Source organism: Vombatus ursinus, unplaced genomic scaffold (assembly GCF_900497805.2).
Source record: "Vombatus ursinus unplaced genomic scaffold, bare-nosed wombat genome assembly UNPS02014774.1, whole genome shotgun sequence".
NCBI lineage: Eukaryota > Metazoa > Chordata > Mammalia > Diprotodontia > Vombatidae > Vombatus > Vombatus ursinus.
The window spans coordinates 12995695-13009392 of NW_020954552.1; the positions used below are offsets into that span (position 1 = coordinate 12995695).

General features: G+C 37.9%; 1 protein-coding gene across 1 annotated transcript in view; it reads left to right on the forward strand.

Moving 5' to 3' along the window:
• Window positions 1-4483: 4483 nt before the first annotated feature.
• EDIL3 (EGF like repeats and discoidin domains 3) overlaps window positions 4484-13698 on the forward strand; it is a 581090-nt gene continuing 571875 nt past the window's right edge. The window contains exon 1 of the mRNA XM_027864247.1: window positions 4484-4889. Coding sequence (XP_027720048.1) covers window positions 4823-4889 — 67 coding nt within the window. The 5' untranslated portion in view covers window positions 4484-4822. The remainder of the gene's footprint in view (window positions 4890-13698) is intronic.

Here is a 13698-nt window from a genome sequence, read left to right on the forward strand (position 1 = left end):
AAATGGTAGGAATTGGATTGGACTTGAGAATAGAAAGAATTTGGATAGGTAGGGGAAAAGAAGAAAGGCATTTTTTGCTGGGCATAAAAACTTTAACAAAAGTATGGAAATGAGAATTAGTATGCACTATGCAGACAAATGTATAGATAAGTAGTAGAGCACCTTGAGGTCAATGCACATTTAGCCTGGTTTTCCTATTTATTTTAAAATTAAAAATATTGTAACTCTTAGAACTGTGTCAGATCTAGGAAAGTTGTGATCCTTGCTTTCAAATTGTTTATGTTTAAAATAAAATCAAAACGGAAAACAAACAAATGATCCTGAACTCACTTAATGAAAATGAATGGGGTAGCCTTTTTAAAGCAATACAAATCTTAGGGAACACTCATCTGAGACAAGGGACATTTTATATTAAAGATTACAAAAGGCTAATCAATGTTTACCAACTCACCATGTATATTTTTCAAGGCCTAAACATACATGTATAGCTATAGTAATTACATAACTTTATGGGATCAAGTGAGTACAAGGTATCAATAACATAACTAAAGCTAGTTTTTATATGTAGTGAAATTCAGAAATTTAATAAAAAAAGAGACAGATACTAAAACTTCAAAACTTAATTTCAAGTCTTAACTGTGAAATTATATATAAACTTTAGCTAACCATATTATCTGATGTTTTGTGGGATAGTGGAAAGATCATTGGACTTGGAATCAAAAGACCTGGGATTCTGTGAGGGGGAAAAAGTCCTAGGTAAGTCATAACATTTTTCTGGGACTTTCTTTCTTTTTCCACAAATTGAAGGGATCGTGCTTGATGGCCTACTAAGGTTCATTCCAGATCTAAAAATGTGATTCTATGATTCTATTATTTATGAGTTTGACTAAAGTGAAAGTTACATACAAAAGTGTGGAATGGCAGCCAACAAAGCTTACTCATTCTTCAGTTGCATTAAATGGGGCACAGTGTTCACAGTGAAAGAGGTGATAGTGCATGGAACTCTGCCCTGTTCACATCAGATGAAATTTTAGTAAGGGCATTGAGAAACTGGAGAGTGGCCAGTACAGAGGAAGAAGAAAAATGAACGTGACATAGAAGGATCAGTCAAAGGAACTGGGGATGTTTAGCAGGGGAAATAAAGTTGTTGTTGTTGTGATTGTTTTTTTGGGGGGGGGGTTGACATTTTCAGATTCTGAATAGTCATTATGTGGAAGGGCTATACTTTTTTTGATTTCCTCCAGAGAAATACAACTAGAAACAATGGCTGGAAGTTTCCTCAGGATATTGTAATTCACATGAATAATGCTAGTTAAACAAAGCTGTAAATGGAATGCAATAGTTCGAGAGAAAATCAAGTGGGTGATGAAAGAAGTTTTTTACTGTTTGCTTGGAAACATGAAATGGGGGAACTAAAGAAATATCCAATTAATTTGGGTAAGTATAAGGGGAAAAACATTCACAGAGAGGAAAAAATGAATATTCAGTTCTTAGGTTATCTAGCTTGAATATCTTCATTAATCAAATTACTCTGCGAATTGTATAACTCTCCAAAGTTTGTCTTTTCCTTCTACTTCTAAAACTAACACCTTAGTAAGGTATATGGATTTCACTTGGTCTTTCTTTTTAAGCCAAAATTTGGAGAAGCTGCAAAACTGTGCATAAAGTCATATGTGATCATTACAGGTCCCTTGGCATTTTTTTCTGTCTGATGCAGGAGTGATAGGTAGGCAGAGAGTCCTCTCTCTCTCTCCCTCTCTCCCTCTCTCCTTCTCTCCCTCTCTCCCTGTCTCTCCCTCTCCCTCTCCTTTCCCCCCCCCCCCTTTCTCTCTCTGTCTCTCCTGCTGTTTCAGTCTATTAAACAGTTCCTGCATGCCAATTCTGAGGAGACTGCAATTCAGTTTAGGGTGAAATGACTCCTATAAATGTAAGTTTGGTAAAGTGCCTGGAGTCACTGGAATGAAAGGACTAGGTGGTTCATTTGTTTGAAAAAAAAAAAAGCATTAATGTCAAGGACTGAGGATTCAAGCTCCAAGAGAATATGCTAAGCTAAATTGTAAATTGAGTATTGAAGTCTTCTGGACTATCAATCCAGTACCTTTCAGAAATGGACTACCAGTTAATACTGATTGATTTTGTGTCATCATACTAGTTATTTGGTATGACTAAAAAATAATTCTTTAAATGACATGCCAGGCAAAACATTATTACCCTTAACCTGTATACTTAAGTTTTCTATAACATCTTTTAAAATCATTAAATATAAGAAAATGGAAATCACTTGTTACCTTTCCGTTGCAGGAATCCATTGTTATGTGTTGGAAAAATATTCTTGAATATAAATTAAAGCCATCTAATATTGTAAATATTAAGATACTTTATGATGAATGCAACTCAATATAACACTAAAACACATTTTCTAAATCGGATAATATTTGGGAGCAAGGGAGTTGGGACATGGCAATTTCAGGAGTACTATTCTAATAATAACTGACATTTTCATAGTGCTTTAAATTTTATAAAGCACTTTACATATATTAACACAAGCCTCTCTAATAACCCTGGGAGATGTCCTACATATCTTTCTATCCTTATTTTATAAAGAAGGAAATTGAGACTCACAGAGGTTAAATAACTTGCCCATGATCATATAGTTAGTACATAATAGATACTGGATTTTAATGAAGGGGTCTCTGAATCCAGCTCCAGATTATCTACTGTTCCCAGCTATGATTTAGAACATCGACGGATGTGGCAATTTACTTGCTTGTGTTAAAAACCTAGTCTTTAATGACCGTCCCCACAAAAATAATCTAAAAGGATTCCTCCTTCTCACTTGTTCACAATGTTTTGTTTCCTGGTTTTCCTATGCCATCCAATAATATATGAGAGCCTAGATCTTTCTAGCTATTGACCTGAAGTATAACATTAATGTTTCCAGTGTTGTCCCAGATTGAATTCTTCCCCTTTTCCCAATCTTTAACTCTGAGTTCAACATTCAAATGGAGATTAGAACTTGGAATGGAAAAAGAAAAGTCAAGAAATGGATATTTAAACTTCTATTTGCTACATGGATATTAATTGTTGTCTTAAGAAGAAATATTTGCTTTCATCTCTTTCACTTATTCCAAGATCTTTTGTCTTCTTCTCCTCTTCCTCCTTTCTCTACATACACAGGCTACCTCTACTGACACAAGGAGGAATTGAATGCTATTTCTTTTTGGTGCCAGCTGCTAAAAAACAATACAGTACTGAGTTCTTCTTTCTGTGTGGTGGATAGAGAAATTCTAGGTGTCTATAAACCAGTAGCTGGTTCAACTTTGGACAGCACACTATGGATAGCGATTTCTTCCACGATACAAACCTATTTGTCCCCTCTGACTCTTCAAAGAAAACCCTAGGATGGGGAATCTGATCCACTTTGGCGTTATTTCTTAAGGCTGCTTCCATCTCTGCTCTAGTCCTTTATTTGCACTGCATTTCTTTTTCATCCCTATTCAAAATAAAATACAATATCTAACGAAATGTTCTACTTGAGTTTTCTTTTTTCCTTCTTAAATTTAACTCAGACAGCAGGCTCATAACCCTTATTCCCTTCTACCCTATCCCTGGGACTAAGAAGAGTATAGAGGCAAGGCAACAATTAATCCAGTCTCCTACAGCAGAGTTCTTAGCAGATGGCACGTTGTGGGACTTTAATAAATGCTTGTTGCTTGAACGAATATAGGAGAGATTGGAACTCACTAGTAGAGTTTCTATTTCTTTGACCCCGGTGATTAACTATGTCGTATTTATTGGAAAGCTAGGGCATTTCCTTTTAGAATGCTGCCTCTCTCTAGCAGAATTTTTCTCCTGAACAGAAGCAACTTTAAGAAATCTCTTTAACTCCCCTTTCTTGACAAAACCTAGGAAAAGCTCCAAAGGAAGTTTCTTCGTGATAAATTTGAACCACTGCTGAAAACAGATGGGAATGTGTCTACTAGCGATCCCTCATTAAACTTAAAGCCTCCGGGATGTGTAAGGGAGTGTATAAAGGTAGCCCAAGAGATTGGAGGCTGGTAGCAGGTGCCAGGGTGTGGCTGCAATTGTCTCCCTTCTCTCTTCCAGCAGAAGGAGCCACTTCTGTGAAGAGGGAAGAGTGAGAGAGAGGGAGACAGAGATTGAAGAAGGGGTGAGGGCTGAAGGGAGGGTAGAGAGGGGAGGGAGGGAGAGAGAGGCTGGAGATTGGGGAGAGAGCCTGTGAAGCTCTCAGCTCATACGCACGCCGCCTCTGTTTGTATACAGTGCGCTCTCCAGCCCGCACCGTTCTCTCCTCTTGTCCTCCCGCTTCATTGTTCTCCAAGTCAGAAGCCCCGCAGCAGTGGCAGAGAAAACAGCCTAAGCAAAGCTGCGCGCCGGCTGCGGAGTTCTTCACAGCCCCAGGTTTACCCAGGGAAAGCCAACGGGAGCCGCGCAGCGCGAAGCCGCGCTCCCACACACATCCCCGCCACCCAGGACTCATCTCCTCTCTCCTTCCCAGCTATGACTGAGTTGCAGCACTTTGGCTGAGCCTCGCTGGGTTATTCCGGGATCCTACCCGCCACCCTTTGCCAAAGATCCGGCAAAAGAAGAGGGAAGCGTTTTCTCTTTCTCCTCTTCCTTTCTCTTTTAAATATTTTTCTTTCTTTCTTTCTTTAAGAGAAGGGTTGAGAGAAGACATATTTAGTGTAAGGGATCGCCTGGCACCCAGAGCCCTATCTCTGAGAACCCCATCAGCCACATCTCTCTCTCTCCTTCCCCGACCCCTTTCCCATACGGGGTCGCTCCAGTTGGAGAAACGATCATGAACCGTTTGGTGGCCGTCTGGTTCTTGTTGGGTCTGAGCTTCTGCGTCCCTCAATTCACCAAAGGTGAGATGATGGGGTGGGGTGGGGGTTCCGTTAGGGAAAGGGGATGGAGAAAGGGGCCAAAGCTTTTCCTTTTGAGGTGCTGGGAGAAAAGGCAATGCCAGTGTACAAGTGGGAGTGAGGCGGTCCGGTGAGGCTGGGGTGAGGCGGGGGCGGTGCGGGGGCGGCTGACAGGTCGGCGGGGGGAGGCGAGGGGGAGAGCCCTATTCCTTGTGATGCCAAGGTTGTTGCTGCGTGAGGTTCTCTGTGTGTGTAAGTGTGTGTGTGTATGTGCGTGTGTGTATGTGTGTGTTTATGTACCGTTAGCGGGGGGTGGGTGGGGGGAGGTTGGAGGGGGGAATTGCGCTCCGGGGCAGACCATTTAAAGTGATCCCAAAGTCTGGAGTGAAGTGTGCAGGGCAAGCAGAACAGTGATGCAGCGGGCTGTAAATCGAGGAAAGGAGGGGGAGATGGGAAAAGAAGGGAACTCACGGGAGTAGGGGGATTCTGCAGTTCACTTTACTGAGAGTCTCTGGAGGTGTTCTCCAAAGTGAAGAGGAGGGCAATCACTGCAAATATGCTCATTGGGCATAATTAGTCCAGCTTGAGCGGAGTTGGGGGGGTGGGGGTGGGGCGAAAGGAATGTGTAAGAGTTTAAACGTCAACTAACTGAGCGGATGCAAGGGTTTCAAATCCGCAGAGCTCTCCACCAGCCCCGTTTTCGTGTGTGTGTGTGTGTGTGTGTGTGTGTGTGCATGTGTGTGTGTGTGTAATGGGTAGTCGGTTCTTAAATTTCAACTCAATGCTGAACAGTTTGCAAACACATTTCAAGATACTTGGAGGTTTGTATATCATTGCTAAAATGAATGGGTCTTGTCAGTGTCTTCCGTAGTCTATCTTAACTAGGACATGCTCTATCCGAAATATAGAACAAAAATAAAGCTTCTTTACTGAATGATCCCCTGCCCGCATGAATCTCAAACATGTCCTGATAATTTCATCCACATATCGTTGCTAGAGATCTGCTTACACATTTATATTCATAAATTATGCTTGTTTAATTATATATATACATGTATATTAAATTATACTGCAATTCACCTCCCTAATCTTATTTAACATTCCTAAAAGTTGCAAGAGCTTGTCTTTGTTATGTTCTCTTGATTTGAGATGAGAAAAAAAATGAAGCTTTTTTTTTTCCTTCTTCTTGAAATAAAGGGCTTTGAAGCCTGGGAGACTAGCTCCCGTTGTTGCCTATCTTTCTGGGAGCACTTTACAGAACAAGTATCGAGGTGTAAAATAAAAGTGAGATTGGCTTTCCAGGTTGGTTGGTGCTTAAGTTAGTGCTGCAGAAAGATGGGGAGCGGGAGGTATTTGATGGCTGGGTAGCGAATATAGAACTGTAAAGAGAGATGGGGGGTGGGAGGTCTCTGCTCTTTGGATCCTTGAGAAGGCGAAGCGGCATCTCTGGTGTGATTTAGTGGGTTATAAATCTCCAGGGGAGGCGGTTCAATTATAGAGTTCATTGCAACACAAAACCGGATTAAGATGCTCTGCTTGAATTTTTAAAGTGTTTAGTTAATAATTACTCTAAGATGTGAATCATCGTGAGACCAAATATTTACATTCCCTTTATTTTAAGAAAAAGTGTATTATTGTTGTTTTGCCTATTGACTCTTCTACCCCTTCCCTAAACTACCCTCCTCTCGGCTTGTTTTTGCTGACCAGCTTATTATGGGCTTTCCTGATGAGCAGGTTGCCTTACCTACTGACGACTGCCCCTTCCTTCCTTAAATTAGGCATTTTTTTTAAAACGTCTCTGTCTGTATGTGGGTATGTGTCTGTGTGTGCATGTAACAAAATGTCCCAGTTATCAGGAAAGGTCAGCAACACCATTTAAGGTTACCAAATGGTCATAATGTTGTAGTTTTCCTGATGAGTACGAGGGAGAGAGAGCGAGAGAGAGAGAGAGAGAGAGAGAGAGAGAGAGAGAGAGAGAGGAGAGAGAGAGAGATACTCGTTTCTTTCTATGGAATTTTCCTTTTTTTCTGTGTGGATGGCCCCCTGCACTTTGATCCCTTGGAAGAAGGGGAAGGGAAAGGAATGATTGACCCTTCTCTTTCCCGCTCCCTTCCTCTCCTCCCACATCCCTTCTTCCTCAACACACACCGGTAAACACAGAAAGCACAGAGACTCATACACACCTACAGACCTACACCCTACCACCACCATCTGTCCCTCTAGTTTGTACTGGGGTGGAGTACAGCTCCCCGGAAGAAGAGAAAGAAGAAGCTATTTACTAGATCTGCAGCCTCCGCCTCCACTCTGCTGAGTCCCATTTAAGAGGAGAGTGCAGCGGTCTCTAGATTGGTTCCACTGCCGAGTTTTCTTCCCCTCCTACTACACAACAGGCAAACGGTCCGAGGGGCCGCAGGTCCTCCAGACACGGTTTGAAGCTCTGAGACGTGGTGGAAACCCTTAGTCAGGAATCTCGGGAAGGTTTTTCTTTCTAAATCCTCCTAAAGGAAGGTCTGGCAGCTGTACACTCCATATTCCTTAGCGCTTTCCTCCTTCTCTGGCAGCCGGTGGTAAGAAGGAAAGGGAGGATGAAGAATAAAATGATCCCATTTTTCAATAGGTCCTTTTAAACTTGCATCACCTGCACGTTATTCACCCACATCCCTAAAGGGCTCAGCACAGACCATTTAAACTTCGAATAAACTCCGTGGCAACCAATGGCAGTGAGATCTTATTGGGTAGCCCAGAAGGATGCCATTGCCTTGGTGCTTCCCTTTTTTTAAAGGTGGTGTTTCCCTCCATGCGGTCATTTAATTTAAGTTAATCAAAGCCTATATTCAGTGAGGTTCAATAACTCTTTTTATTAGTAGTTTCTTTTTATTTTAAAATTAAACCAATGGATCAGTCAGATTGAATATTTTATTAGCTCTTAAATTATTCATTGTTATGAGCTGCTCTAAAAAATCCAATAACATTCATACAGTTGCAGCAACCACGTGATGCCTTATGCAATCTGTCCCTGTGCCTGCAGTTTGTGCCAGGAGTCTTTAAGTAAAAGACACTGTATCTGAAGTCTAGACATGTCATAAATACTATGCATCACTGGAATTTATCATTTGACTTTTCAAAATTAAAGGCTTTTTCAGCTATTTTCAGTTACTTCTAAATGAGGATGCACAATAAATTCAAAACTAAGTACCACATTTCTCCCAGTACATTGTCTTCTTGGAGTTACCATAGCAAAATCCTTCTTAAATGTGAATTTTCAGTATTTTCCTATGCCTTCTTACATTTTAATGGTTAGATCATCCAATTTCTAAACACATTAAACTTAAACCTTTTAAAGTGAGTACCAACTTTAATTCCTTTGAGTAAAACACTCTTTTTTTCAATCACCTTCAAATAATAAAGTTGAAAGCAATCATTAATTTTAAAGTAAGAACAGGCTACTGTGTTAATTTGGTACTGTTGCATCAACTTTGTCATATACTAGCAAGAACTATCATAATATACCACATATTTCTAACTGAACTCTGAAACATCATTTTCTAATTATTTCTAACATTTCTCTTTAATTCAAATGCATTCCAATTTAAAGTACAGTTGTTAGAAAAATCATCAAACTTTGTTTCAAAAAGAATAATGGTGTTATTGTTAAAATGGTCAGTCATTCCATCTTTTGCCTCAAGGTTAAAACACTTTTCTAGTGGAAGCTAAATTATTGTGCCAATCAATAATGTTTGAATTAAAACAGATGGCTATACTTCCAAATATCCCAATGTCACAGTTCATTTTTAAATCTTTCCCTGCTTGAGAAATTCAGGATAGTCTTTGAAACATTTTTTTTTTCCCTGATCAGCATCAATTTGAAAAATCTGGGAGATCTATTGGTGGTCTCTTATAAAAACCTCTCATATCAACCTGTGCATCTTTAGAAAATGGTTCTTGGTTATTGGTATGCTATTTCCAGCTTTTCAAAGATTTTGTGTATAGGACAGGCTTTTATGTTGTATGTACTTAAAAACAACAAAAAATTTCATCAGAATCAAATGTTAAAGTTCAAGGAAAGCAATTCTGATGCTTTTTGTTTACAAAATATACATACAGGTGTAATTATTGCAAGAATGCTTTATGATGTAAAAGTTGCATTGAAAACTACCCAGAACACAGACTTCAGAGTTCAATTTTCACTAGAAGCAAATTAAAGAAATGTGAAAAAGTTCTAAGCAAATTTTTTAGGTAAGTAGACTTGATGCAATTCTTAAGGCTCCTATTTTGACAGTTTTACTCTTTATGGAGTTAGCCTAGACATACATACATACATACATACACATCATTGGAAGCAACACAAACATGGTTCAAGTATTACTTAATATTATCAAATTCCTTTTGAAAGAAGATGTTAGACATTAAGTTGCTTACACCTTAACAGAACTCAGAAAGACTCTCTCTTCCCCTCCCTCCCTCCCCAAGTCTCTGAGAGAATTCATCCTGGAGAGAAACCAAACAGAAATCAGATGTACCATCACCAGTAGGTGTCAGGATAATCAATGGAGATAATTTAGAAAGATGTGCTGTGGCAAGAAAGTGGTAAAGTGAACAAATCCTTTCAAATGGACAAGGTTAACATTGTGATTTACTAATCCTAAGGCTTCCTGAGAGGGAAAAAATGATATTAGTTAAAAAGGACAGGGTTCTCTTTTTTGTTTTTGTTTTTTTTTTTTTTTTTTACTGGATATTCTGTTCTATATTACAATCAGGCTTGCTTGTCACAATGTGAGCACAGATTTTGTTGAACATCAAAATTGATCTCATATTTGGTTGTCCTATCCTCATCTAAAGAGTCAGGTCATTGGTTTGCTTTATTTAGTCATTAGTCTTCTAATGAGGTGCTAGTATTCTTTTAAGATCCAATTTCTTATTGGTTATTTTTTCCTACTGTCCATCATCATTTTTACTTGACCTGTGTCATGTGTACAGTACTGCCCGGAATCCTTGTATTTTAATTGTCACTATCTAGCATATGGCATGTCCATATTAAATAGTTATTTTGCATAAGAAGCCTTCCACTTAGGTTCATATTTTACAGATATGGAAATGGAAATATGAATAAATTCATATAGTGCTTTGTATTAATATGGCCACCAATGATTTTTTTCCAGATTTTTTCTCTTCTTTTTACAAGCTACTCAATTGGCAATGGTATTTCCACCAAAATGGAACATAGAAATAAGTAGACTGGGCTATCCATAACATGTTTTCACCACACATGTAAAATTATTTTGCAGAGGTAACATCATTTTTCTCCCTTACTGAACAGCAAAGTTTATGAAGCCTGATGCTAGCAAGTTTCTCTAAATTCTGAAAAAAAAAATTAGTTGAATGGTGTAGATATGTTAAATGATGCAAAATATAAAGCTGGGAGCATCAGAATTCAACTTTGAAAGACAGACTCAAATTTTGTCATCTTCTGTCTTAGTGATTCACTAATACTTGACCAACTACCTGTCTTTACATGGACCTGACATCTTTTCCTTGTTTTTCCTGGTTTTTAACAAATGACTTTTCTTTCAAACTTGTTTCTGGCATTTGCTGATGTAACCCTTAAGAATCATGTAATGGAGACACCATTACACCTTTTCACAAGTTTTGTCAGTTTGTATGTGCTTTCAGATATGATGCCAAGCATTCTATCCTAAGTGACATCTTTTCTGGGTCAAAGTGCTCTTAAAATAAAGTAGATCATCAACCCCATGCTAGAATGGCAAGTAATACAGCATTCTTTTATAGAAAAGATATTATTTTCTCACAATTAAAATAATAGATTCGCAGTTTTGTGCACAATCATCTTTGTTGTTCTATGCTACTATATTTTGAAAATGTTTTATTTCTTAAGTTTGGAATAAAATATATGAAATTTTAATTTTTAAAAATTAAAATAATAAAATAATTTCAGTGTACCAGACATTGTAAATTAATTATCATGCCTGAAAAAGCTGATGCCATGATGACCCTTCCCCCATCTGTTATTGCAAATATTCAGTGAGACTTGAAACATGGAGCAGTACAGACCATTTGGGGTCTGATTTGTCTGCAGTGGTTAATTAGAAACACATTTGTCTAATATAAAACAAATTACATATAGTAACACCCTATTTACCAGGAACTAATTATCCAGCAATCTCAACTATTCTGCATACAACCATAAACTTGGAAGTGTACCAAAAAGGTATCTAAGTAGTCCTCATGTATTCAAATACATTTGCTTTACTTAGTTCTTCACTTAGAAAGTATTTATTCTTATTTCAACATATCCCCCCTCCAAAAAAAATTCATCTTTCCAGTTTACAGCAGAATAGAAGCAGTAGATTATAGGAGGTGAAGTACAATTAAAGACACAAAGGCTGGCAAAAAAGGGAAGATTTGACATTAAAGGAAGAGTTGGAAATAGGACATAAACAGAAGCAAGAAAGAGCAGTCCAGAGCCATGAAGTAAAGTCTCAAAGAGCCTTACAAACATTGGTCTCCAAAGGTTTTACTGTTTTCCTTATTAAGTGTTATTCATTAAGAAACTCCTGAGTAACTAAAAAAAAAAAAAGAAGATATTAATCAATTTTGAGGAGGCAGGAAAAGAGGCAATTGATTTCAGGAGGGTTTCTGTCCAAAAATGTTTAAAATATAACTAACTATACTTAGCTATGTCCACTGGTACTTATAGGTTTTCAAAGCACTTACACATATTATCTCATTTGATCCTTATGATGCCATGTCAGCACTTATGAGAATAGGTGCTATTGTTATCCCCATTTTCCAGATCGGGAAATTAAGGCCTGGACAGGTTCAGTGTCTTGCCCAGAGTCAAACAGCAAGTAAATATCTAAGGCAGTATTTGGATTCACGTATTCCTTACATGAAATCTGACTCTCTTTCTGCTTCCTCACCTAACTGTAATTAGTTTTTTTCAGCTTCAATGGTCTGAAAAATTTGCCTTCTGTGGAATACTTCCAATGATAGAAAAAAATGACATGATATTTTAAAATTAATAAATTAATTGTTTTAATGGACTTAATTCTAATAAATCTCTGATACTTGAGACATTCACATATATCAGATCTATTATACTTAAAAAGAAAATATCACAAGAATTGAATTGTTCTTCTTTGTCAAGTTCCATTTCAACTTCTTGAAGACATATATGCATAGTGTTTTTTCTTCTCCTATTATAGACTATGATGACAATGATCATCATTGGCATTGCAAATAATTAATATAATATGTAGAGTTGAGGGGAAGGATTTGAAACTAGGTGTGAGATGAAGATTTTCATCCTAACACAGTATCAAACTTTGAGTTCAATGTCACTTGTAGCTATGAGGAACTTTGTTAGTTTGGGGTTTTCTAATTTTCTAAGGAAGACATTGTCAAACCCACTGACCTGTCTTAAAAATAATTGAGTTTCAGAAATTAGAAGTTCAACAGTTTAATTTCAATGAGAAATTTCTCCCTCTTCTTACTTTCATAGCACTTTACCTGCACTTCTCCCATAACACATCCAATTCTGCTGAGCATTTTATTGAATTGTGAATGTATTTTACATCTACTCAATTGTAAACTTCTTGAAGGCAGCATAAGTGTTTTGCTTATCTCTTTCTAGTATGTAGAGCCAAATATATTGTCTTGCCCACAAAAGGATAAGAATAGATGCCTGTCGTTTGGACTTAGTTGCATTATCCCTATTCCCATATAAGTATTCCAAATTTTCTGTACTTGTTATTTCTTTTTATTTTGGGCATATTAGGTTAGAGTGATATTTATTGAAAAGTATCAGTGTAGCATAATGTATGGAGATTAGGCTTAGTCTCATGAACCAGATTCATGCATGGATTTTGATATATGTTATACTTATTGTGTGACTATTGACAAGCCACTTAACCATCGGTTTCATTTCCCTGGTCAACTCTTTCTGACAGCAATTGTCCATTAAAGGAAGGAGGAGAGGGAGAGAAGAGAGGAATTTGTGAAAAGGCATATTATAAGCCAAGCACTGTGCACAAAATCAAGTGAGTCTTTACCCTGGAGGAGCTTATATTCTCAGAAGATAACAAATACAAGGCAGTGTGACCATGGAAGAGTGTTTTGTTTAGGAAGTAATAAAGATTGTGAGTTATACCCTTAAAAAAGAATGTACTAATATTGATTTTATTAATCTTCATAAACAAGACATATAAAACAGAGAGGGAGGTAGGTGGGAGGTTGTATGGCAAAGAGCAAACTATTATTTGGGCTCTAAGCATGATCTGGAGTCTGATGCCAGATAGATTTGATGCGTCTTGTGTTTTTATAATAGCTACCTAGCCGATCAGGACAGCACATGGTTCCAGAGCTAAATGGATTATCACCCAAGAGAAGAAATCAACATCAGATCAATGATGTTGAGATGATTGGGGAGCGTAAGCATAAAAAAAAAAGGGTGAAGTGGAGTCAAAATGCCTTTGGTGAAAGGACAAGACCACCCATAGTCAATGACAAAAGCAGCAATGCACAAAGCTTTTCTATTGTTCAGCTAACCTCTCCATGCAAATTTATAATAGACTCATATCCTCCTGCAGTCTTTCCTCCTCATATTCACTTCAATGAGGGCACATTTTTTCTCCTTTTTCTGACTCAACCCTATCTTCAAACCACAATTTCCTGCCAGACTGGTTCATTCCTAGTTTATTTTCCATTGCTTTCTCAACATAGAATAGCTTCACTCCAACTAAAAATGGGCTTCTTTAAATTGCCTTTATTAAGACCATATGCTCTTTTCCCCATA